Source organism: Micropterus salmoides, unplaced genomic scaffold (assembly GCF_014851395.1).
Source record: "Micropterus salmoides isolate LMB-PRFRI ecotype aquatic unplaced genomic scaffold, ASM1485139v1 Ms_hic_scaffold_16, whole genome shotgun sequence".
NCBI lineage: Eukaryota > Metazoa > Chordata > Actinopteri > Centrarchiformes > Centrarchidae > Micropterus > Micropterus salmoides.
The window spans coordinates 21424607-21452009 of record NW_024040707.1 but is presented as its reverse complement, the minus strand read 5'-3'; the positions used below and the strand labels follow the sequence as shown (position 1 = coordinate 21452009).

The window sequence follows — 27403 nt, the reverse complement described above, 5'->3', positions numbered from 1 at the left end:
AATAAATAAAATAAATCATTCAACATTGCCATGAAGAAGACCTGCTCACTGATTTGAAACACCGCCCACAATTCCACCAATTCCACCAGAGATATTACTGTACCATTGTAATATCTCTACTGGGTGACACATCTCTTCTTCACTTTCTCATGCTGCTAGTAACAATTTTTATTGTGTTATATTATTTATTCATCCATAAATCCATTATTTTTCAAGCAGTTGTTCAGTCTAAAATGTCAGAAAATTGTGAAAAGTAACTCAGTTACAATAACCATCACCATTTCATTACAAATGAGTGTCAAATGTCCAATCAACCCTCCAAAACCAAAGCTAATTCTCCTCTCTCACTGTAACATAACTGGACGTTGTACTAACTGTACTGTCGCATTGTGGATCCATGACCGCCAAGTAGTGAATGGGGATAAGCTGCATCTGGATGCCTTGCTGAGCTCCGCTCTCTGTAGACTCTCTTTCAGCCACCCATAAAAATGGAGCACAAAAATGACGACAGCAATAAAAAACCCTACATCATGCCTGCTCCCTGTGGATGCAGAAGCAGATTAGGAATTTGACAGTGTTTGAGCCATGTGTTGCTGCGGCTGTTGTTTGTGTGCATACACCTGCTTTGTCTGCGTGTTTTTTGGCGTGTGCATCCATGTGTGCATTGAGCTACAGGAGAACTGGCAGGTCTGTGCAGACTCAATGAAAACAATCAGAAAATCACAGCCGGAATATCCTAGAAGGCAGCTGAACAGACAGCCCTGTGAGAACAGGAGAATGAAGACCCAAGCAGCCCTGAACACCTGTCAGAGACCCCAGCATAAAGACAGTATGTAATGGAGCTATTTAGCTTTAAAAGGCTGAGGTTAAATGGAGTTCAGTCAGTTGCATGCACTATGCTGTGAAGGGTAAAGAGCTACGACATGAAACTCCTCTGGGCATTGAGTCTGTAGAACAGTGGATACATTTTTTGGAGGAAAGGGGAAGAAAAGGAGCTGGAGAGAAAAGGACAGGAGGCTGAATTAGTGAGGCAGAGAGGAGATGGAGGAGAGAGAAACGGCCTTAGTTGAATGAAAGCCAAGAAGTTGTCCTTATTGCTAACTGGCCGCGGTGAGATGATGAATAGTCTATAGGAGACCATTAACAAATAGGCATTGGCTATGTGGGTCTGATTTGGAAAGCTCCGCATGAGCTCCAGCACCTGGCCAATTTCGATGGATCCTATGTAGATCTTAATATGATAAAGTTAAACCAAGAATGCTGAATATAAATATATTTAATTTATATATAGATGCTTTACAATGTCTTTTAAGTCACACCTCCTAGTCATTGAGTTTGTAACATCCAGAGCAGCACATTTGTGACACTCCACTGTCTCTCTAGCGCTCTCTCTCCCTATCTCACACACAGAGACACTCATAAATCAGTGTATGCTCACACCTTTCCGTTGCCACAGTGTCCCTCTCTCCTAACGAACCTGCCAGATTCAGTCAGAGATAGATGAAGAGGGCAGAGGGGAGTCCTGGACCCCATCAACGATAAACGCTCCTGTCTGGGACAGAGAAACATAGGGGTCAGGCAGGAAGGAGGCATAGATTAAGGATGGAGTGAGAAAGAAAAAAGAGGAACCAGAGGCAGGTAAAGTTCTTTCACCTAAAGCAGGGGAGGTACGACGAGGCAGACTGACAGACTTTAAACTACCACAGAGATGGGAGAAAGTGGTGTGAGTCCCTCCATAGAGTGAATATTTGATAGGCACTTACGCTATTATTGAACATCTCTGCCAGCCTCTCCGGAGATGGTAAATTAAATGCATAGCCAGATCAAATAACTGTAATAAAAGGGATACAGTTATAAAAATGAAATTAATCGAAGCTTTTCATTGTGTTGTTGTGAGGGAGAGGGAGTATTTAGAAGGAAGGTGAGTGAAGGTTTAGAGATTCTTTGGCTGTGTTCAAAATCATTCATTCACTGTTCCCTACATAATAAACACGCACTCATGTAGTTTAGTGATTTTTTTATCGGGAAATATATAGGAACCAAATGAAACGCCTGGCCGTGCTTATGACAATACTGCTACAACCATATATACTGGACTTTTGTCATTTTTGTGTCAGAGCATTGGATTTATTGATTGCTGTTGGGATGTAAGAAATTCAACAAATATAACAAAATTGCTTCTGAAAGAATTGTCTCCCTTCGCTTTATCATGCAGAATGCAAAATCAATGAATGCAATGAATGACTGTTGTACTTGTATTGCCCCATGATATCAATTTTGACATTCATCAAAGCACTGCATCGTGGGATTTTTATCCAAAGTAGTACATATGCTATGGACATGTGTCTGTAATCATTTACGCATTTACGATCCACTACTTGTTACACTGGGAATTCTACTGTATGCAGAGGACTATATAGTGTGTCAGAAGGCAAAGTCAAAATTTCAGAGACTACTAAGGTCAGCTTACTCTCATCTGGCAGCAGTCTAAATATACCTTTCCCCCCCAGTCTGCACAATGCATGATGGTAGATAAATCTTAGTTAGTGACCATGAAATGTACATGTGTGCATTATGGGAAGTATAGGGTTAAATAATCCTTACTGGACACTCAGAAAACACTACACTACTGTTTTCATTGTTGTTTAATCTTTTAATCATATTTTTGGGTTTTGGATTGTTGGTGTGCAATTTTGGAGATGTCACCGTGGGTACTTGTGATTTGACTAAACAATGAATTGATTAATCCAGAAAATTATCAGCAGATTAAATGATGTCAAAAATGTACATTTGTTGCAGCCATATTATGGTGAAGACACTGTCTAGTGCATATTGAAAAATGAGAATTGCTGAAACAGCCTTCTACTTTTGTTACAGTGTGAGTTTGGGTGCATTAGGCATTTGAACACTCAAATAAAAGGGAATATAGTGCACAAGTGTGTGAATAGGGAGTGATTTTGGTCAGGAGTCTTTGTTGTAGCCTAGCGGAGTGAGTTTCAGCACCATGGACAGCAGCAGCCTTTGCATTGCAGCAGGTTGCTGAACCAAGCAGAGCTGTGTTCTGTGTGCTGATGAGTCTGTCCCGGATCACAGCCTCAGAAAGAAACCCGGCAATATTTTTTTTTCCTTTGTACCTATGATATATTAATGAGGAAAGCACATTGTGCAGATCCAGGCACAAATTCCATTTAATTTAATCTTTCCATACATCCATGTAAGCCCAAAGCGCCAATCCAATCCTATTAAAACTGCTATTAGAACTGGGGCCAAGCCTGTAGAACCGAGGCTGTGGTCATTATTGATGAGTGAGTGGCTTCTAGCAACTTCTTCATCAATACTGATTCATCATATGGCTCAAACCTGACTGCCCTATAATGTCTTTTTCACCACGGCAGCATCCCTCTGGCACAGAGCGGCTGCAGGGAAGCTTGTGTGGTCACACAAATGAATGTGTTTGTGTAACTGGGCAAAATCTTTTGTACAGTTTTTGTCTGCCATCAGTCCCAGACAGCTGTCAGAGATTCCACTGTAGGACTGATTAAATTTTGCTCTAGTCAGACCAAAATCATTTTCGAAACAGCAACATTTCTTTTTTGTCGACATAATTTCAGAATCCGGCTTGTATTATTATCTGTATGTACTTGTAGCCGTTTTTAATTGGACCAAAACATTACTTTATGAAATCTAGTCTAAAATCAAGGTGGGAGCAGAACCCTATCTTTAAATTACTATGGCTTTAACTGCAGTCATGACTGTTGTAATCTATATAACACACATCACATTTGCTAACTCTGGTCTCTCAGCAGATCCCACAGGCAGCATATTTGTTTGATCCCATGTCTTCCATGTTATGCATGAGATGGCTTTTGACATGGTCGTAACATGGTAAAGTGAAAAATACGACCAAGCATGTGAGGTCTGACCTTGTTTATATATATCCATGACAAATGAGGTTACTGGACAGTTAGCGCAGTGACTCGTGTCTATACTGCCTGGCGTCACACATTGAGATGTTGGCCAGCGTTCTTCCTGGCCGAGCATTACCTATTTCAGGTTCAGCACATGGGATCAACACTAGCTTTTTTGGACAAAAACATGGTGAAAAATGTCATGCTATTTTTACTTAGTTTTGTGTTTCCCTTGAGGAGTAGCAGCTTTGCACACACTATTGTACACTATGGTTCCCTGTTCTAGTTCTAGTTTCTACTGCTTAGGCAGTTGCATCAGGGTGTTTTGAATAAGCCCAAAACTGTCCCACACTTGCTTTGCTGCACACTTGAGGGAATCCAAATGTGAGTGGCATCCTTGCTGTGGGAACTTGTTTAGAGATTACAATGATAACAGTGGTGATTTGTGCTGTCCCTCTGTGCACCTTCCTATTGTCTTTCCTGCCTGGAGACCATGCTGTGCTCTCTTCCCTGCAGAGCGAGTGGAACTGAGCTATCAGCTTCAGTATCAAGTGGAAATAACAGGAACAAATTACACACCATTGCTCACCCACCTGACTCCTGATACTGGAGTCTATATCTGGCCTCGTTGACTGAAAGCGCCCACGCCCCATTGAAGACCCACGTCTAACTCACCTGTGCATAGACTTTGAGAGTACCGGCTGCTTCCAGGAAGCGATGACTGTTCACGTTTACATTTGCTGTCATCTTACGAAATTAAGAAAGACTGAGTTGGAGTTCAGGATATTATTCTAGGACACTTTCAAAACTGCTGATTGACACATTGGCTGCTGCAAGATTGAAGCCGTGACTTTTTTGTCGCTGGGAAAGTCTTTGTAAACACAAGCCTGCCTGCCACTTTCTTTGTCAGCAAAGTGCAATTTTATAATTAAACCAAATCTTTTGCAAGCAGCACTTTTTAAGATATAAAAGGAGCTGAATGAGTCAACATGAATCTTGCAGTTTGTTAGATTAATGTGATAGACTGCAGGAACAGCCCAAAGGTACGCAGGGTGAACCAAGACTTCCATTACCTGATTGGAAGGAGCTTTTTGATGGAATAGGATGAGATTTCTTATAATGGGAACATAGCCCAAAACTTAACTGTGGACTGGATGTCTTCCTGGACACATTCAGGGTCTTCTTCTTCCTCTGGTGGTTGTTGTTGGGAGAGCAGGCTGGAATGACGTTTTCTGAGGCCTGCCCTACTGTGTGGGTGACAGGAAAAGCACTTTTAGCAGGAACATTTTCGGCTCGCTGGGGGGATGTGAGGCTTTCACAGTTGGTCAAAGATAGTCTTTTTTTGGTTATAATGCAGAGGCGTGTCTGTGTGTAAATGTGTCATGTGTTTATGTGCTTGTGCTTGTGCTTGTGTGTGTCTAGGCATTCATCCGTATTTTCAGTAGTTCTGTATAAGCAGTGGTACCGGTCTTCAGCAAATTCTTGGTCAATACCTGTCCAGGCCAACAACCTTTTAAAAACATTTAAAGAGCAAAAACCAGTGCTGAACAATTTTTAAAATGTGCTTTAATTCAGTCCTTTTGCATTGTTTTTTTAATTAAATGTCTTATTTCTTCACCCAGCTAAAAAACTACTTACAAATGCATTTTTAAAAAAATACTTAGAGGCCTTGAACAGTATTGGTTATTTCACATGAGATTCCTGTATTTGTGTTTTTGTCTGTGCTCTTCTCACTGCTTTGAAATGGGCGAGGCTCAGTTAGGAAACGATGTTGTGTACTTCGGTGCACCAATCCCACTGTAGCAACATTTAAATCAAAACGTGATGACAGTTGGTGTGTTGTGTGCTTTCCAGCATTGTCAAGCAAATCTGATCAAACCACCCCCACACAGTTCTGATGAAGCAGATTAGCTTTGGAGTTTTTGACTGTTAAGCTCTTAATAAATGATTATATTTTTTTTTACTTTAACTTTGACTGTTATAGTTCAAGATAATAATGTTAGATTTTATTAGAATAATAAGAGATTTTTTATAAAGGAAAGGAAAAAGGAAAGGAACTATAGAACAGAGGGTGACACATCCTGACTATACTCTAGTATGGTCAAGCTCCAAAAACACCTTAAAACGCTATGCAACAAGTTTGTGACAAAGGCTCCAAGTCAAGCCCATGTAACCCTGATGACATCACAAGGGGTAATTATACAGTACACACAGTAGTACGACTATACTTGCATGATGACTAAACTACCCTTGATGTATAAAATCATTGCCCCATTAATACTGAAGACTACATCATTGCACCAACATTAGTATGCACTGATGAGGCTAACTCAGTTTTGACAGAACAGTCATTAAGAACCTTCCAGTGATCACCACCAAAATCTAATCAGTTTGTACTCAGCCCAACATCTACAGCAGATGTTGAAATTAAAAGTGACGATTGAAAACAGCCTTTTATCTGATCTTGAGAATGAACTAGATTCTTGGTTCTCTTTGTTGATGCTGCCCGCTAGTCCTCATTTTCAACACCAACATATGGTAACAAACAAATGCCTCAGGCGTTTCCTATTGGTTGCAGGCCTCACTGACATCATTTCACTCTCTTGATGCCAGAAGCCCACGCGCTGGAGTTTCACACTTGGCCTGTAATCATGTTGATGAACTTTTGCAGACTCACATAGCCTTATGCCATGATACCCTGTTTTCCCAGAAATGAGTTTCATTCCCACAAAAACATTATAGAACGCAACATATATGTCAGGATGAGTCATTTTAACACATTTAGCTTTAAGGAGCTAGATTTGGTTTGTTTAGGACAGCTGTACAGCTGGACAGCTGTGTGTTTTCTTTCTCCTTTAATGTTAAAAATTGAATTCATGGTAGGTTGTTAAATGAAAATGTTGTACTATTCTTTCCCCTCCTAATGAAGTACATTGTTGTTTGAAAAATGGAAATGAACAAAGGTAAAAAAAAATAAAAATACAAAAACAAGGACATGACCCCAGTGTCCTCATTGGTGCTCATGGTCCTTCGTCTAATTAATTAGGGTTGTAGAATTGTCCAGTATGTATTTTATAATTAAACTGACCTGAAGATAAGAAAGATCCTTTGCTTATTAGTAATTGTATTATTTATGTATTGTTGAAACACAGTTGGATGGGATGAATATTGATAATCATTGGATATGCAAATCTGTACATGGGGGAAAGGTTCAGAGCAGTGACAAAATCCATCTCAGAAGAAAGAAAGCTTTATGAGACAAGGATTTTCAGATATTAATAATGTGGGTCTTGGGTGGACTTGGCTCTTTTTAGAGCCTGATGTAGTGGATCAACACAGATCCTGATAAACAAAATTGAGTCATTTTGTTTCTCTCTGCTTTTCCTTTATTAAATCACTCCATACTTGACCACTTCCATTCTGGATCTCACCCTTTCTCTGTCATTCATACTCCTTTCATTTTATGTTTCTTCAGCCCTTCTGCTTTTCACCTGCATGTCATTAGCTGTGTGCCGTGGCTGTGGCTGAGCCCCTGAGGCAGCGGGGCTACAGACAGATGGCAGCACAGTTGTAAAGCCAGGGGGGTAAAGTGAGAAGGTTAGCTGGCGTGGCAGCGGGTAAGGAGGTGGTCCATTCAAGGGCACATTATCAGTTGTCTGGGTGGAAGGAGCAGGGTGGCTTAAGCGAGGAACAGAGGCTCTGTGGGGCCTGCATGGGGGTCAAGGGTCGGTCTGATGCTGTTTATAGCTGTGACGAGACCACTGAGCCACACATACAGTATTCAACAGGAAAGGTTGTATAATGATATATATATTTGTTATTGGCCACAGGTTTGGTTGCTTGGCTTGCTGCAGGTATGTGTAGTAACAGGAGTCTACGACTATGCTAGCAGCTGTGTGGTGCTGTTTAGACACATGGTGCTTCAATCAAAATGCTAACGCTGACATAGCAACATGCTCACAGAGCTACAATGCTGATGTTTAGCTAGTACGAGCTGTGTTCAACACTTTAGCTTTGCATGTTAGCGTGCTAAATTAACATACTAATATGCTGTAATATACTGTAGTTGAGACATTTCACTCAAAAACACAAAGTGTTTCACAGTTCTGTGATGATGAAGAGGAAAAGTCAGGGGATCACCAAAATTCCTAGGATTCATCCTCTGGGAACCTTGAATGTCTGTGCCAATCCACTTGGTCTGTGTTGAGACATTTGACGGGATTTGTGAAAACATAAGCTGCTGGTGGCGCTAGAGGAAAAGTCAGAGCATCACCAGAATCATTAGCATTCATAATGACCTACTGACAGGATTGTGGGCACCGTGAATGCCTGTACAAAATTCCTCTGTGATCAATGTACTGTAATAGTTGTTGAGATATTTCAGTCTGGACCAAAGTGACAGACTGACAGATCAACATTGCCATTCTTCACAGTAAAACTTAGGATTAACTAATTATTTCTTAAAATTGAATGACACTACTAACACACAGACCAAAAAAACTTTAGTGTGTGGGAAAGTTCACCTGACTGTACTCGTTTTAAGTGTTATACTGTAATTTGAAGGACAAATAGTATTTTTTGACAGCCCTCCAAATGGCTTTTCAGCATTGCTATTCCAAAGATCTGAGTGCTGATTGTGTTTGAGAGGTTTAAACACCCGCTTGTAAAACAAGAAGTCACATAATAGTAGAATGTTCAATTTACTTGTAACGCAGGTAAATGGTGCGAACATTTATTGACAAAATGTGTGTGCCAATGAAGAAGGACTACAAAATAATACCGGTGTGCTGGTTTATTATGATTTGTCTTTTAATATAACAGAGAGTGCTTTACACAAACCCACTCATTAGATCGGTCTACCAGGTGATTCAGCTAAGCAAGGCTTTGCCTCATACAACCTCCCTGCTGAAACTATGCCAGTGATATTATCCTAACCCCTCAATGCGAATCCCTTTCATTGTAAAATCTGAAAAGGTCACAGACAGATTCACTGTTGTATTCATTGTTCACTCACATTGTTTGCCTTTGTGGTTTTCAGTGTTGCAACAGAGCAGGAGAAACGGGTGTTTGGGGATTCATCACTGACAAAGGACTTTTTTTATTTTTCATTTCCTATATTTTAATAGAACACATTCCTGTTCATTATCTCACTGTAGGCGCTTGGGAAGGGGGTATACTCAATGTGTACATGTGGGGAGAGATCTTATGCTCCTGAATGTGCTGACAAGCTGGTTAAGTGGGGTGTGGTCCCTGGTGGCACACTAACACTCTCTGTTGCCAAGACACATCATCATATTGTCCACTTTCATTTCATTAATTTGCCTGCATTCCTGAGGTCATTTATAAATGATATTATGTTTTCTATTGGGAATTTTAACTTTATCTTGTGTATGGCCCGATTGGAATAACAGCTGACTTGCGCTGGAGAGGGCTATGGGCATACAGCAAATGGACTATTGGTTCACCGCATCAGAATGACACATGGATTTAATAAATCCTGTTTGCATTAGCATTTTAATTAGAATCGCACATCATCACCACATGGTGCATGTAGTCCATTCATGCTTATCTGACACACATTTCGATACATCCTCATCCGACGGATAAAAGTAATCTCCATGTGCATGCATGTGTTTTCAACTAATTCCTGTGCTTTACCCCGACTCCTGTCATTTTCTCTGAACAACCATCCCTTCTATGAAAAATGAAGAGTTACTTGATATGCATTATAAATAGCTGCTCCGTGATTGGGCGAGCCCAGATTGTCCTACAAGCTCTTCCGTATAGCAACAGCCCCCTCCCATCTCTCCTTCTCGCCTCTTCTCCCTGGAATCCCCCTTCTATGCCCCCCCCCCCTATCTACTCCCCTCTTTCAAAATGCAGACAGATCTCTACCTCCATGTGGCCTCACCCCCTACCCACAATGCACTGGGCTGCCACTGGCTTTAGATATGGCAGGCAGTGTGTGTGTGTGTAGGGGGCTCCTCTGCTCTCGTCTCTCCTCCTCTCCTCTAAGCTTCAGACTGACTCGCTCCTCCCGCTGGCTCCCACTGCTGCGGCAGCATCTGGATGTGGTCGCCATGGCAACAGCAGCGGGCCTGACCCCACCTCCCCCCCCACCCCACATCTCTCTCCACACACACTCTCTCTCTCTCTCCCTCACATTCACACAAGCCAAAACCCCTCCTACTCCCCCTCCTCTTCTCTTAAGCTTTTTTTTTTCTCAGCGCGACTGGGTGCGTTTCCTTCAAGCTTGACCTGGATTCTGCGTGCGGCGCCACGTCTGCCACGCTGCATGTGTGACAGTAGTGATGATGACGCGGTGAGACGGGTGTGCATGGTTAACTGACCTGTTTCCAGGAACTTTTAGGGTCATACACCGAACTGGAAAATTTACCATTTACCAGAAATATATTCTCCTTTACTTCTTTCTCTGTTTTCCGCCATGCCATTACTTTCCCTTTCCCTTTCCCTCTCCCTCTCTTTCCTCTCCTCTACTTTCATGATTCTCCTCTCCTTGTTTCTCCTCTTCTGCTCAGCTCTCATGTCCTCCCCCAATCACTACCACCATCCATTCTACTCTCTGCCCATGTGCTTCAGGGAAGAAGCAAGGGACTGCAAAAAAAAGCATTAAAAGGAGTCAGCTGTATCCTCCCTCCTCCATCACTGTACTCTACATCACACCCTGAGCCACACTGTAACACCCCCCCCCCCTCCCCCTGTCCTCCACCCCCTCAAAACCTCCCCCATCACAAATCCTTGCCTCCTTCTCAGCTGAATATTCGAACAAAGATACTAGCCTCCTGAAGGCATATATCACTGCATTTTTTTGTGACATTGACGCATGTAGCGCTTAAAATACATGGCATTTATTGTGCGTTTCCTTGCGCTTGGCTCTCTTTGTGACTAGATACGGGCAACCCAATACCATAGTGCGCAGATCCACAGACCCACACTTTGCCTCATTTGAGTCCCAGCTATCATTCCTTAAAATACAAGTTTCCTTTAAAGGGACAAAAGGGCGGGATGTGCACGGATGGCAGCACAGTATTGGGACTCCCCCATCACAAATGGGGATGTATTATGATGTATTATTACAGGTCATAGATTCATTACAGACATAGAGAGAGTATTTCTGTTATTTTGTGGGGACCCCTGAAAGATCAACAAGCACTTTGTGGGAGCCAGGTGGGATCCAAAAAAGCAAAATATAAGTATTTGCCTGCATGCAGAAAATACAATGAAAATGAGCACATTTGGTTTAACGTTTCTCAGACATAAGTTACATGAACACATCCAAATCATCATGGCTTTGTGAGACAAAACAAATGGCATGCTTTGTGCCTGTTTTGTGGCATTATTCAGCATATTACAGAGATATTTGCACTTCCTGGAAACACCGATCACTTGGGAGACATATGTCCTGTGAGAGCTGGGACAGAGAACATACTCAATCAGTCCCGTTAAACGAGGCAGCCGAGTCAAATGCTGATTCTGGGAAAGCAGTGAGGCTGGCACACCTGTTGGTCTCCGGGGAAATGCATCTTTTGTAGTCTGATGAGGCTGTCTGTGTCTGTGTGTGCTCCCTCCAAATTTGGATTGTGAGAGTTGTTTATTTTGATACATGACGCATGGCTCGGAGGGAGGAGAAATAGCAGCCGTGAGGGAGTGTGCCGTGATCAAATTAGTCTTTCTAATTTGATCTGTTCACAGCACTGGTCCAGGAGTCCATCATGGTTTATTCAGTAAGGTGAGCGTACTAATTGTGCTCTGGTTTTTCTCTCTCCCTCTTTCTCTGTCTCCTCTCACATACTTTGGCACGTTTCGTGATTTTTATCTTCATCCCTTGTATCCCCACACACACACACTTTCTTTGCCCTCTCTTTCCCTTATTTCACTGCTTCGATCCTTCTCCTCTATACCCTCCAAACCAACCCACCACTCTTTCACCACCCATTTCATCGTCCTGTAAAAACTCTCGACCCTTCTCTGGCTGTCACTGTCACTGTAGTAGAGTTGGTGGACCAGCAGAGGGTGCTGAGGACCGGTTGCCTGGTATCCGGAGTCCACACTCCACCCATACGACGTAACAGCAAGCTGGCCACCCTGGGGCGCATCTTCAAGCCATGGAAGTGGAGGAAAAAGAAAAATGAGAAGCTCAAGCAGAGTTCCACAGGTACAATGCAGAGTGGGTGGACGGGTGGAGCATGAAGTGTTGGTAGTGGGCGGCTGTAGATTTGTAGTTTCGCATCCACAAACCGGTACACAAACATTCAAATGCCCATATCTCTCCTCATCCCCTTAATTGAATTACGGTTGGAAGCGGTAATGTGGGTGAAAAGATGGCAAGTCATTCTACAATTGTTTGAATTTAGTCAGCCCTCATTGAAGCCACTGTGATGTGCAGCACAATATTGTGCACATTTAAAACAACTGAGAAACAATCAAACAATTCTTGTTGGCTTCTCACTAAACCACTTTTCTGAATTTTGGTGAAATGGGTGTTATCTGTTGATATGTTGAATCTGTTGAATGATACAAAAGATTTTAACCCGTTTCTCATGTTGCAACTCTATTTACTATCCAGGAAGTCAGACATTACACTCAATTCAATTCAAGCACTCAAACTCAGGGCACTTGAGCAGGTCTAGACCATAGTCTGTGATATTAGACATATTAACGCATGTCCTTGCTCTATTTATATAGCACAGGAAAACTACTAACACGTTATTTTGGAGTCCTTGGAAATAACACTAACATTGAAAAGTATAAGTGATAGTAAAATGCTTTCAGTTTGGTTCACACTGTACAAACTGAGCAAGGACATTGTGTCATTTTTCACATCTTTGTATAGATTATTAGATAGAAACTTTTGAATTTTGCGGCAAACAGAATATTTTTTCTTCCAGCTGGTTAGACGTGTCTTTGAGGATTCTAAAAATACCTTCAGAGTAGTGTTAAGCTTTGTTAAATGGCCTTCTGGGTTTTCCAAACATTGCCTTGTATTTCTTTTTCAGAGAATCAGAGGCTTAGCCTTGTGACTCAAATGTTAATGGTAACAGAAACTTAAGCTACATCAGACAAAGCTGTGAAACAACATTACAGCTATACTATTTGTTGATCTTTAATTACAGTTTGCTTCCAATCATTAATTTGGAACTCTGCATTTTGTAAAATGATTACATGATATGATCAGATCCTCATGATATAATTCCTTTGAAAGTTGAAAAAATGGAGTTCACACGGTCACCTTGTGTGCCTGCTTTTAAATCTTTGATGCACAAGCAAAACATGCCCCATGTGTGCAAGTGTGATTAAAAATAATTAATACATACTATAATAATACTGTTGTTAAAATAAGTATTTTAGCAGTAATTTGGAGTAAAAAAATAATACATTTAATATTTGAATATGTTACTTTTTCACACATAACACCCATAAAATAAAAATCACATGGGTACAGAGCAAATTGCCACCTCAGTACTTACATGCCTCACAAATGACTACATATTTGTGCTCCTTGCACATAGGCCTGGTGTCCTGGGAACACCTTTTCTGTCTTTGGCAGCTGGGCAGATCTCGCACCTTCCTTCCTCTTCACTTGGCCCCCCCTGCCTGATGTCCTCCTGTGGCTGTTTGGTGGCTGTATTTTATTTTGTTTTAATCTCCCATTGCCATAAAATGCTTTTGGAGGTGGGGTGTTCCCTCTTCATATGTGGCATGACAAACTCTTTGCCTAGGTCCTTCCTGATTCACCGTGCATTGGTCACACCACCCATGTAATCAGGGGGTTTGTGCAGTGAAGTTGGCGTAAGCATTGAAGTTGGCAACATCCAGCTTACATACAAAAGCAGTCATGTTGAGTTGTAAATGTTTGGCAAGTTGTCCACAGTAAATATATTCCTAAGTGCCACCATTTCCAAATATTCTATCGAATTCCATAGGGAAATTGATGTAGAAACACAAAACCTATGTTTGTTCATAAAGTAAGAAAGGAAAATTTTAATTAATAATGGTAATCAAATGAAAAAACATAGGGAATGAACATGGGTCATTTTTGACTCAGTCGACTTTTGACCCATGGGTTAAGAGCAGGCATAGCAGGTATCTACAGTATGTCTAGCATTATATTTGCTGAACACAAGGTGAAATGCAATGCTCTTGCTGTAATGGAGAGTGCCTTTGAATCAAGGTGACATAAAGACTGAATGTCATTTGGGGAAATGTCACATCAGAGGTCTGTTGCAGTGTTTCTCAGCCCATCCCTCCATTAACTGCTTTAACTCTTGATCAGGCAATGGGCTAATTTTCCCATTACACACACATTTATTTAAAATAGTTGCCAAAAATTTTATTTTTATGGATTATATCCATTCATAGAAAAGTGTATTTTCAGTTCTATCTCATAGTGCACAAGGTGAAAATAAATCCTCAGACCAATAAAACCTATTTTAAAAAAGCCGTTCTCTACTAATGACAGGAAGTGAGATGGTCTCAAAATAGCTTTCTACTAGCTTTCTGAAAAGAGAAAAATAGAAATGTAAGTGATTAAGCAACACACGATAAAGCATGACTGCTTGAAATTTTAATTTTAATTTTATTTTTTTTACCCACAATGCAGAAATCATGACAGCGACACATACTTCTCCCCTCTTATCCTCTCACAGATGTAGCATTATCCAGCAGTCTTCTATGCCACGACCCTGGCTCCCCCACCCAGGGCTGCTGCTCAGACGGTGCAGTCCTGCTTGGAGGGTTCGGGGGACCTTTGAACGCAAACCTCACAGTTAGCAGTGTGGAATACCTTGGTCCTGAGGAGGAGGATCCCCCTCCAGGTAGGACAATATTTTGCTGTACTCATGAATGCATTAAAGAGCTGTAAAAGCAACACATAAGGGAAAACGTGGATTTGTAAAGTGACTGGGTATCTTTTACTCTGAGTATAAAATTAGACTGTTTTCTTACAGCAAAAGCTGACATTTGATGTTAGGATATAATTTACTTTTTGCTATATGTAAATGATTTAAATGTGTACATTTTAGTGCAATCCACAATCCAAGTCCTTGATGTCTGAATCAATCCTCTACACATGTACCATTAGAGGGCAGCAAAGACAATTGAATGACATTCTTGCCCTCTACTCTCATCCGCCATAAGAGGTCCACAATTTACATGTGTATGTACAAAAGCAGTACAATACACAATATTTCAGCATGCATTACTATTTGATTCATTTTAGAATATGTTCATTTTAGTCAGTTCATTTGTATTTTAGTTTAATGTGATGTGGATGAGAATCTGTGGCCCGACTAACAGGTGTTTTGCATAACAACCTCTGATCTGATCTTCAAATACAGTCCTTTACAAGCTGTATCATCAGCTACCGTCCTTATAATAGAGACACTTTCTTGTGGAGCAAAACTAATTTTATTTTCATCTTTAGAAAATGCTTTATTTTTATTAATTTCCTCCAGTAGCTGCCTCTCTCCAAGACTGTGAAGGGGAAGAGGAGAATGTACCACTGCTGGAGGAGGAGGGAGGCGAGGAGGTGCACCCTGCTGGGGATTTACCTGAGGGGCTGCAGGACGTGGGAGAGCAGATGGAGGACAGGCCACAGGAGGAGACTCCTCCAGGAACTTCCCCACCACAAGTACCTCCGAAACTTTTGCCCCAGCTGAGTACTGGAGATGGTGAGTGCTGAGAGGTTCAGGAAAGGACATTTGTATCTTGTATAAAGTAAATAAGCATTTGCAAATTGTCCATATAAAACCTGTTTTTTAAACTACAGATCTACACAAAATTTAAGAAAAACTGGATTTGAAACTGGTTTGATTGAGTATGAAAAAGATGTGAGTTTCATTTACCAGCTATGGGATATTTTATAGCAACATGCTAGACAGCATTCTCATCATCAAAACTCAGTAAGACGCACTTAGATACTTTACTTAAGTAAAAGTACCAATACCACAATGTAACAATATTCCATGACAAATAAAAGTCCTACATTCAGAATCTAATTCTTTACTTAAGTAAAAGTACAGGATATTTTCTGACCAAAATATATGGTGGTATGGTATCAAACCTAAAAGTACTCATGGGGCTGATATATTTTTATATATTACAGTTTTTCTCACTCAATTTGGTACATTTCTCAGATCAGAACTGAAATTCTTGTAACTACTTGTTAAACCTCCACATCATCTAGTCACTCATTCTTTTGAACAAATTGCAAATGCTTTGCTGCTGCTTTGCAAATTATTATGTACAATTGTCTTCTGATGCCTACATTATCAATTACTTATGTCATGTTGATCATAATTCATTATACTGGTGCTCTGTTGAACAGTCTTACTCCTTGAATAAGTCACTACATGCAAAATGGTTGAACACGTCATTTTCTTTTATCATTTTGTTATACATGTCTATTAGACTTTTTTGTAAATGTGTCCTGAATTGATGAAGATATCCGTTGTGATGTGGATGAGAATCTGTGGCCCAACAGTTGTGCTATGCAGTGTTATAAAACTCCCTCGTCTTTCTTTTCTGTGTTACAGTGACGTGCCCTGTCAACAAGTTACAGTACAAACAGTAAAAGCGAATCCTGTCCAATCTCTTGCAATGTATAGCTTTGTGCTGCTGAAATTGATATATCCCATACAGAAAAAGTGCTTCCTAGTGCATGTTTGTGTCATTGTCATTTGAATTTGCATCAGAAAATACTTACAGAGTACACTGTTATATTGACAACATGGCAACATTTAGACCATCTTGTTTGTAAACAATAACACGAAGACATGTCATTTTGATGGCACCAACATGTTCACTTACATGACATTACATTGCATTTACTCATTTGGCAGATGCTTTTATCCAAAGCGACTTGCATTTGAGAGACAACATACAAGCATCAATACAACAAGAGATCTACATCTGACAATACACACTAGTAAGAGCAGCAATAAATACTAGTAAGAGCTAATAGCACTTATGGCATCAATAGGGTAAATACAGAGAGAAAGAAGTAAGAGTTAACGAAATAGTGCTATCAATACAAGAGAATTGTAAGGGGACAGAAGAAGACGAGCACAGGAAGTGCACGTTAGAGGTTAGAGGTGTTATAAGAGAAAGTGTTCTAAGAAGAGAACATGAGAGACAGACTAAGGATTTTGAGCAAGTTACAGGCTTTTGCAGGTAATCCACTGTGTGATGTTTGTCCGATCTGTGTCGAGAAATCTTCTTACTGTTTTGCAGATGTTAAGGATGACTGGAGAAATGTGTATTAGATTGTTAATATTGATAATTCACTGTGTAAGCAACATTTTACTGTTACTGCTACTTTGAACTATACACTTCGGTAGTTTAGTCGAGCTGCTCCCTACCTCGGGGTCAGTACCAGAAATCGGAGGGGTTGTAAGAGAGGAAAGAACACACATTTGTATCGATTTAGAGTTTTATCTAATCTGTAATATTGGATAATTTAACTATTTGGGTCTCAAACAGTTATTTAAATGATATCATCTCAGAAGTTTGGAGGAGAAATGTCTCTTTGGTGGAACTGCCAGCAGCTCCTGAAACATGACAATAAACACTGTTTTAAGAGATTTTAAGAGATAACTAGTCAAAAAGGTTGGAAACTGTGTTTTATAAGGTCAGCACGTTTTTTAATGCAAAATCTTCAATAATTTCATCTCAGTGGCAGATTGGCAAAGTCTCTCATTTCTTTGCAAGAAAACCCGATTCACCGTGTTCGTTATTTTCCTCCAGATGTTCGTTCATATTCCATGTCCTATTAAACGGATGTGCAAGTCAAGTGTACTTGAGAGTCTGAATTCCCATCAGTAGAAATGTAAATGTGTTTCTCAAACTTCAACTCAGTGTCCTAAGATAAGCTCCAGCCCCCATGACCCTGCAAATGAATCTGACGACAAGAAAATGACCACAAAAACAAACCAGAATTTGATTCTGTGAATTAACCTCTGGTGTTTTTCTGCTCATCCCTCCCTTTCAGATTCAGGCCCTGTGTCACTCCCCGCTCACCTGCCCAACTCCTACCTCCCCAAGGAGCCTCCACCCAGGGCCACAGAAAGCTTGGCTTCAATGACCCTGCCGCTGCGAGGGCCCATGGCCAACTCCTCAGGGTCCCCACATTTAGGCAATATGATGCACCCTCCCATGCCCCCTAGCTGCATAATGGAGGAACTGCAGAGAGCCTTCGCATCCAAGAACAGACAGGAGATGTGAGTCCTCAGGTTGACCCCATACTTTGATTTATATATGCTTCTTCACTCACATACACTGGAACTGTGACAAACACGTGGTGTTTTCTTCAGTCGTATATCCCTTTTGATAGGGTATGATTTTAATATATATGACAAGTATTCAGTGACTGTAATGACTGCTCACAAATCTTTAATTTAATTTGTTAAAATGTCCCCTTGAATGCATTAAATATTTTTTTTGGAATGACATCCTTAAAATCTTATATATTAAAAAGTTAATTTCCCCTCCTGACTGTGTCCCCCTCAGCGTCCACGAAGGGTATGAGCAGGGCTCACCCCCGCGGCTGTGGTGTTCTGACAGACGGCTCTCTCGCTCCTGCAGCTCTGAGAACCAACACACATCATCTTTGGGCGGCGGCTGTGTGGGAGGCGGAGGGTCCGACTGGCCCAAGAAGGAGGCAGAGGAGAATAAGGAGAATGTGCGGCTGGACCAGTGCTTCTCCAACACCTCAGGCCTCCCCAATGACTTGGACGGCTGGAATGAATCCGTCATCTCTGGTGGGTTGGAGAGCTCAAAAGTATGATTTACAGTGCAGTCTGTAAGCATTTATTTGTTCTAGCGCTGTACTGTACATATTGGTTTTAAAATGAAACAATCATTATGAGGTAAAAGTGTTGATATTTGCTTTCATTTGAATGTGTTCACATATATATTGAAACAACAGTGTAGGAAGCCCTGTCACTGTCTAACAGGAATGTCTAAAAATTGGTGGTGCTGTCATTGCCTACATGTTCATTTTAGTTTGCTAAGAGCCACAGATACCAAGTGGTACTACCTGGCCCCATCTTTGCTGTCATATCAAGTAGTTTATGGAATTTAATTTAACAAAATCATCAGTGTTGTTTCCAACCGCAGCAGGCAGGGGTTTTCATCACAAAAGCTCTGATGAATCAGCTGTACAGTACCTGCTCAGCACAGACAAATATAGTCACTATCTGGTGAACCCAGTGGAGCATTTAGCAGCTAGAGCAACATATTTCCCTCTGGAGTTGGTCCAACCGGAGCTGAAATGAGAGTAAACATTGGATTTACATTTGTCAGATGGTCCAAATCACGTCTCGAGCTGAATGTTAATGTTGCTCTGTAGCTGCTGGGGATGTAAATAGGCAACTAGTACCAACAGATCCAAAATAATCAATTAATACAGTAATACAATCTAACAGAATAATATAGATCTTACAACTAATGTTTTGTAGCTTTTCTGTCAGAGTTTGCAGTTCTTGTCTCTATGCAGTCAGTAGATATTAATATAAATGACAAGTGTTTCACTGACCATTTATAGGTAACTATAGGCTTGCTATAAGCTCGCTCACATACGTCACATTTCAAGTTGATTTTGATTTATAAAGGGAAATTGGGTTTTATAAATCAGAATATTTTTGTGTGTACACACTTCCAGTGTTTTGTACATACGCAACCTTTAGGAGTCTTTTCTATGTATAGTTTTATAAATGAGACCCCTGGTCCTTGGGGCAGTAGCCTAGTTTGCGCAGTTGGTAATCCAGTCTTGGTAGATACAAATAAAAGGGCTGCTGAGTCGCTGGATATGAACACTCTCAGATACCCTTGAAGTTGAGAGTTGGCACTTCAACCTAACAGCACTGCATCACAAATTATAAGTTTTTTGTTACTGTTAAAATTTGCTTTTGTGACCAAGACAATGATATTTTGAAATTTACCTATTTCCAATGACAAAACGGGCAAATTTGTCATGCATCAAGGACATGGACTTTGAGGGACATCCTACTGCCCATTGTGCTATAGTTTTTCACCAGTCTCAACCAGCGTCCACATAGTTTTTGCCACTTGTGATTGCTCAGGAAGCCTCGAACCACTGCGACAAAGTTGTTCCAAGCCTCTTGTATAATTACATGTAAACTTGGATTTATGTTGGTTTTTTCTGACTTTATGTGACGAAAAAGAAATTTGTTTATTTTGTCATTGGCAATAGGAAAATTACAAAATATCACTGTCCTAGTTACAAATGCAAAGTTTGTGGGGGATAATAGCCATTTTCTATACTTATACTAGAAAAGCGTCTCTGTCCAAATAAAAACTGCATTGAAAATAATAATCACTTGGCGTGGATGTTTAAATGAATTAAGTGGCCATTGGAATTTTTGGGATGAGAGATTTGAATGCTTTATTCATTCACAGTTTCATTTTGCATATAGTTAGGACATAAAAAGAAAGAATGTGAAAACACTGTGATTCTTACATGAAAATAAGTTTTAGTTTCCTGTGTATTAACCCATTTATGCGTGGTTGCAGGCACACTTCCTCGCAGGCTAAGGAAGGAGTTGTTGGCTGTCAAACTACGAAACAGGCCCAGCAAGCAGGAGTTGGAGGACAGGAATATCTTCCCAGCAAGGAGCGACCAGGAGCGGCAGGAAATCCGCCAGCAGATTGAGATGAAACTTGCCAAGTAAGCAATTAAATCTTCTCTACATTAACATGCTGTCTCTGTCGCAATACTGATTTATTTGTTAAAATAATTGCAATAAAACTGATCATGGCTGAACACCAGTTTCTATACTATATTTTGTCACAATAGACATGAAATGTTTTAATGATATCAGAAATTGAGTTTCTCTTACTTAAATGTCTTTGTAACTACAAATCCTTGATATTACTCTGCAGTTAGTTAATGATTTCCGTATTAATCTCTGCAAATATGCAAACCCATGATAGATCTGGGCAATGCAATGGATTTTTGCGGGGTAAGCCTATATGCTTAATTGCTTCAGTTACTTAATCCCCAACAGTAGGAGGAAGTGAGATAAAAAAAAACTGATCTAAAAGGATTATCTGATTGTTTCGCACAGACTTGATTTTGTTGTGTAATCTGCTACTGCTCAGAGGAGACTGTTTGGGTGTAATGATTCAAACTCAAGGCCAATTCTCGTACTGGGAAGCTTCTCTATTAAATTCCGGCACAGCACTTAACCATTTTAACTAAAACTGAGAGCTTTCCCAATGAGGGGAAATGGTATTCAAACCAGTGAGGCCCACTAAATGGAATAAATTCCCAGAAATCCTTGGGCACAAAAAGTACACACATGTTGAGTAAATGCCTGGATGCTTTTCACTCAAAGGATTGTTCTCACACTTTCTGAAGTTCAACAAGCACAGACAGATGCCTCAAGGAAGTCACTGCAAGATGCACCGCTGATGTCCATGTCCATGCTCCCCTGCCGGGACATTAAGAGAACTTGCTTTTCTAATGCAGCTGAGAAGTGTAATGTCCAAAGGCCGACAGCAGCAGTCTCGTGTATGAATAACGCTGGTGTTAAAGACCCAGGTTCTTTAACACCAGCATATCAAACAGAGGCACATCACAGTGTTACATAACCCGCAGTGCAATAACACAGCCAAGCACAGAGTGCCACCCACACTTTCTGGAGAACAAGATCTATTGTCTGTCTGTGAGACGAACTAAGACTACTGCCTCCCTGGTCTATTCTTAGATTAAATGGAAGAACACGTTTTTTATTGTTATTTTAGAAAAGATGTACAGGTGTTCACACGTTTACAAGCAAACAACGGGACTGTAGCTTGCATAAGAGAGAGCTGTGTCCTGAAGACAGAGAGGTTCAACTTGTGGCACAGCAGTGAGAGAATCTGCTTGTTATATAAAGACCTAGTTCTACAAGGCAGTGGGTTGACTCTGTTTTTTTGCTCCAGGATTTTAGAGGCTGTGTACAAAATGTATTCACGTGTAAAAGGCTTCACGAAAAGGCAGAGGCAAGTTTGCTACTTTGGTTTGTCTGGAGTTATTATCACTGCCATAACCTGACTCTAAATAACTTAGTTATTACAACTTCACCTACTGTGTCAAAAATATGCAAGAAAATGTGTTTTCATCCTACACAGTATTTGCATAAATTGAAGGCACACTGCACCATTTTGGAAGGAACTCCTGGCTAAATATAGCTCAGAATGGTGAAAAGCTCATTTCCCCTGGGAATTCATACTGAATTATAAAACAATCCATCACACACTCCTCTGGACTTCTGGGGGTGACTCCCACCATTGATTCAATCTGCTCTTCTTTTTCCATCCTATCTGCAGCTCACGATGAAAACCTACATTACATTTGCTGCCGATCCAGCAGAAAATGCCATCAGGAGTTATGGCAGATAATGACACCTTGTCTGTCCATTGTGTCAGTAACAGATGACCTTTCTATCTTTAGAGACTCCCTGCAGGGCACTTGTGCTGCAGCCCCACTCTGCTGTTTCTAATTTTAGCTCCTGACACTGTTCAATAATGCACTCCCTTCCTCCCTGAAATGTGTTGTCGGGAGTTATATCAGCAGAAATATCTGGGGGGGGGGGGGTAGGCGGGGGCCTGCTACTGTACTTGGAAAAAGGAAGAAAGCTTTGAATGGCCAATTTTGTCAACTTGCGCAGTTGGCAGCTGAAGTAAAAGAAAAGAGTGAATGTCTCTGCCACCCACTCGTTGGTTTTTCATTCCTTTGTTAGGACTTTTTGTTCCTCCCTTGGCTGGCAACGTTTTCTGTTCCAACTCGTTTTATTACAGAAAATCCTTAGTGGCAAATGGAAATCCTTGTGCCAACGGGCGTTCATGCGTCATCACGGTATTCTGGGGATACCTTTCAATATCTTATTTCAGCTATCAAACCCGGATGTAGAAAGCGGTGGGTGCAGAAGCCAGTGGGAATGAGTCAAGGTGTTGTCTCATGTAGTGATATCCTCAGTTATCCCAAATAAGCCAGGATTTGTCACCTGAGAGCAGCAGTCATTTGATTTTTTGTGATTCATTTAGCTCCAGGAAGAAAATCTGACTTTGTAACTGATAGTGTTACATGTTGACAGTGATCTCTGATTTATTCAGCTCACCGACAGAGAGTAAAAAATACAAGTGGTTTGTTTCTAAAAATAGCCACAGATTCTCTCTGTGCAGTAGTGAAATCCCCATTAGTGAGTTGCTAGGGAGAAGCAGCATTTTCTGCAGGAGGACTCAAAGATACCAAGTGTTGTTGCTAAGCAACTCGGTGACCAGGTCAATAATAGTGGATGGTCGTATTCGCTGGGGCTTTGGAAGTGATTTTATGTTTTATGTGTTTAAAATGTAATACAGTAAGAGCTCTGGGAACACTATGTCTCTCGCATAAAACATGTCTGATTTGATCAAAAAACAACTTTAAATTAAAAAGGGGAACCTCACAGAGGAGGATAAAAAAAGCTAATAGGAAGTAATTCCTCTATATTGATTATGTGCAAAACGATCAAAGTGTTCGAGACAAGTTCTTGGTGTTTGTGTTCCATTTTTCATCTAATTTCTCAGAAGAGAGTTTGCTCGGGGAGTCCAACTATCAAATGAATTTTCATGCTATTCCTGGATGTCTAGTCACATATGTGTTAATTAGCAGAGACTGACTGCCTGTACTCTCTTTCCTTCCAATGTGGATTCACTGATAAAAAACAAATGACTATTACATAATGCATTTGAGCAGTAGCCTACTGATGCCTTTTCTGTTTAAACCTGGCATCTGTTGTTACACAAATTTGTTTTTAGGTTGGTTCAAGTCCCGCTTAATAGGCCTTGTATTAACAGCTAAGAAGACTAAAATGATTTTATTAGCTATATCGTGCCCATCTACCCAGTGGCACACATGTCACACATTGGGCCACCTGCTTTGTGGGCGTCTCAGCACGTGTGACCTAACTTTGATCTTTTACCGGACAGAACTATAAAGTGTCCGATGTTATCTTGGGCGAGGGGATGAAGAGAGTCCCGCTGCGTGGCGACATTTTGCCCTCTCTGTCCTTTTCCACCTCTGTAGGTGTGCTGTGGGGCGCGCCACATGCTGTCTGGAGCTGAGCCCTGCTGTGCAGCTCACATTTATTATTTACACCACATAGGAATAGTTCATACATGCACAGGGGACTCCGGGAAAACATTGGATTTTGGAGACCTTTTGGACGCTTTGATGATGTGGGCACTTGACAGCAAATGAATGTAGGCTACAAAGTGTGACATGAATGTTTAAACTAGTTTATTATAACAAAGAAGAGATTGGGATTGTATTAGATGGTAAAATATGCTGCAGTATTTTGTATCTTGTATTTTCTTCTCTGTTCGAAATAGATTATTTTTCTTCCTTTAAAACAAAACCGTCTTACGTGACTAAAAATAAAATGAACTGGTGCAACCTGTGTGTAGTGACTGTGCCAGTAGCCCAGTGTACATTAGGAGGTTGGGGATGCCGTGAGTAAGAGCCTGTGAAGCTCCGCCTCCTACAAATTATGCATGCAGTAACCAGGGAAACTAGGGAAGTCGCGCCCCAGCAGCCCATCACGACTCACTTCAAAAGCGCCTGTAGTCCGTGGCTGAGAGTCGAGAGGAGTGCCTGAGCTGCTGCTGCGGTCCGGAGTAAACGCAATACGGCTGCTGCACCTGAGATGCAGCATCTTGAACTTGAACAATAATCCGGTGGAGAATTCTCAAACGGGAGAATTGCGCTTCTTTGACTATTCCAGATGTGGGGAGCGCCTCTGCCGAAGCATCACAGCCGTGGATTGGATGCGAGATGGAGACATAGGGGATTCCTCTCGAGAACGCGCACAGTGAAGAAACTACAGCCGGTTTAAAGATAGGACGGGGGGGCAGCTGAAGTCAGAATGGTTCAAAACGTGGTTTTGGTGTTTCTCCGCAGGAGGCTGAGCCAGAGACCGAATGTGGAGGAGCTGGAGAGTCGGAACATCCTGAAACGTAAGTTCAAACACTCCCATTTCTGTTTCCAAATGACCCTCTCTTCATCTACTAATACTTATATTTACGAAAATATCTCTAAAAACCCTGGTCAAAAAAACACACAAAACATGGCAAAACTGCGCATTAATAATAGCACAGATTGCCCAGTGTAGTACATTATTCAGGAGCAAAGGCACGCATGAGTGCACATCCCTTCTCTCCACCGTAAAACCTGTTAAAGGTGGAAGGAACTGAATGTGTAGAGATTCTGGGCATGATAACCTGGTTATGGCTTACATAGTTTTACAGATTTCACATCAATTTAATTACATGATGGGTGATGAATCTATTTATAGTGTATAGAGTAAAACAATACCCTGTAGTGTCTTTAATATATTTGTATAATTGTTTACTTGCTGATATGATACGAATTTCTAATTTGGCTGTTTTCTTTTTTCCCCAGAGAGAAACGACCAGACAGAGCAAGAGGAGAGGAGGGAGATCAAACAGCGGCTAAACAGAAAGGTACACATCTACTTTCCTTTTATTCAGAAGCATTTTTTATTTATTTTTGATCAACCATCACACCAAAACAATATCAGTCAAATGGTCACTGTGAGGCACACTGGAGACTCTGGTTAATTCAAACTGAGTAGCAGCCAGCTATAAATGTTTGTCCCATTTTCTTGTGTTTCCCAGCTCAACCAGCGGCCCACAGTAGATGAACTACGAGACAGAAAAATTCTGATCCGCTTCAGTGACTATGTGGAGGTGGCCAAAGCTCAGGACTATGACAGGAGAGCAGACAAGCCCTGGACTCGACTCTCAGCAGCAGACAAGGTGTGTATTACTGTGATAATATTTGTAATATTATACTATATGTATATACTGTATCATTTTTTATAGTTAAGAAACTTTGAATTTTTGAAATAACAGCCACACAGTACAGGTCAACATTTATACCTGCCACTAATCACTTGGACTTATCATCAAAAGAAGGCCAAATGATTCTTAGCTTTTCAGGACTGTTTACATTGGATGCCACTGTTAGCAGCTTATCTCACCAAATCCCCTGTTCTCTTTTAGTTTTTTTATTTTTAGGCTGGTTATATTATGGCTGTTCAAAGGATGCAGTACCCCAGTGGCTCTGGATGTACTTAGGGATGCACTAATGCTGTTTTTCCTCTTCCCCACAGGCCGCAATCCGAAAAGAGCTGAACGAATTTAAAAGTACCGAGATGGAAGTGCACGCCTCAAGCAAACACCTAACGAGGTCAGTGTTCTTTCTATTCTGAAGCGTGTCTGTGTTTGGAAAGGCACGTTTGCTCTATTCCGGGCAGCAGCGGTCTAAATTTAGCTCTCCTTGCTCATCCAGAGAGCACCAATGAGCTAAAGATAGATGGGGTGGGGGCTGTGCTCTGGAGAGCTCGAGAAGTGATATAATACCACGGTGTCCTTGGTTAAGCTTGTTTGGAAAGCAGGGGTCTTTTGTTGTGAGTTGTAACGGTAACCCAGAGGGAGGACTGGATGCGAGTGCGTGTCCCGCCCCTCGTCACATTTAATGGCCGTGCTAAAAATAGCCCCACAGAAGTGATTAATAGCTGGGTATGATGACAAAGGCACCCTGTGCTCTCGCTGACTGTTCTGCTTCTCACACGGTTTCTCTGCATTTGTCTCTCCAGGTTCCACCGGCCGTGAAAGCAGGGAGTTTCTTCTGTGAAGAAATGCTGAGTTTGGAAATTTTCTGAAGCTGCTCAGCGATGACGGTTCAAAGAACCTGGAGCCTTTTTTCGTCTTCAGCGTGTCTTTAACATTCTTCCAGCACCCTTGACTATCATATCATCAGTATGAGGGCACTGGGTATGGGAGAGAAGGTGACAGTGTCCTGGAGACTACTGAATGACGCCACATGGAAGCTGGCTGGTGGAAGAGGACTTTGGTGGAGCCTTTGACTCTCAGGATGAGAGCAGAGGGGAAAACCATCTTGTCAGTCAGTGTTGTTGTTTTTTTGTACTATTTCATGGACTCCTTTGACAAGGCGGTGTGAATCTGTGTAGTGGGAAGAAGTTGTGCATGTGACCAGCTTCACCTTTTCTTAACTGATGAATAATGTGTCACTTGGACTGTGCAGTCTGGGGGAGGTGGGATTAGGGATGAATTTGATATTAACTGTACATACAGTATGTCAATCTGAATGAGGCAGTGGATGTCTTCACTGAAAAGAGAAATACCTTTGTAAGCACTACTTGTCTTCAAAATACAAGGTCTTTTTTAAGAATGGCTTATCTCATTTTTTAAACACTTTTTATTTTGAATTAAGAATCGAAGTTTAAGAGGAATTTAAAAACAGCTGATAGATGTAACATTTTAAATGTTTAGCTGGCCGTGTTGCAGTACTTAACTAACTTACATGAATAAATTGGATTTTATTATTAAAAACAGCCAAGAAAATAAGACATGGAAAAAGCGTATTGGCTCTAATTACTGTCAAAGAA

The 27403-nt window shown here is 41.1% G+C and overlaps 1 protein-coding gene across 2 annotated transcripts in view; it reads left to right on the top strand.

Annotated features, from left to right (window-relative positions):
* Window positions 1–27375, top strand: part of phactr3a (phosphatase and actin regulator 3a) — a 34033-nt gene extending 6658 nt beyond the window's left edge. The window contains exons 2-12 of one of the 2 annotated variants that reach the window (XM_038723570.1): window positions 11920–12084; window positions 14576–14743; window positions 15386–15598; window positions 17917–18145; window positions 18435–18685; window positions 20460–20613; window positions 24871–24926; window positions 25372–25433; window positions 25608–25748; window positions 26105–26181; window positions 26591–27375. In XM_038723570.1, coding sequence (XP_038579498.1) covers window positions 11920–12084; window positions 14576–14743; window positions 15386–15598; window positions 17917–18145; window positions 18435–18685; window positions 20460–20613; window positions 24871–24926; window positions 25372–25433; window positions 25608–25748; window positions 26105–26181; window positions 26591–26606 — 1532 coding nt within the window. In that variant the 3' untranslated portion in view covers window positions 26607–27375. Of the gene's footprint in view, window positions 1–11919; window positions 12085–14575; window positions 14744–15382; window positions 15599–17916; window positions 18146–18434; window positions 18686–20459; window positions 20614–24870; window positions 24927–25371; window positions 25434–25607; window positions 25749–26104; window positions 26182–26590 lie in introns of both variants that reach the window. The other variant, XM_038723569.1, reaches the window with a different exon arrangement.
* Window positions 27376–27403: the final 28 nt, after the last annotated feature.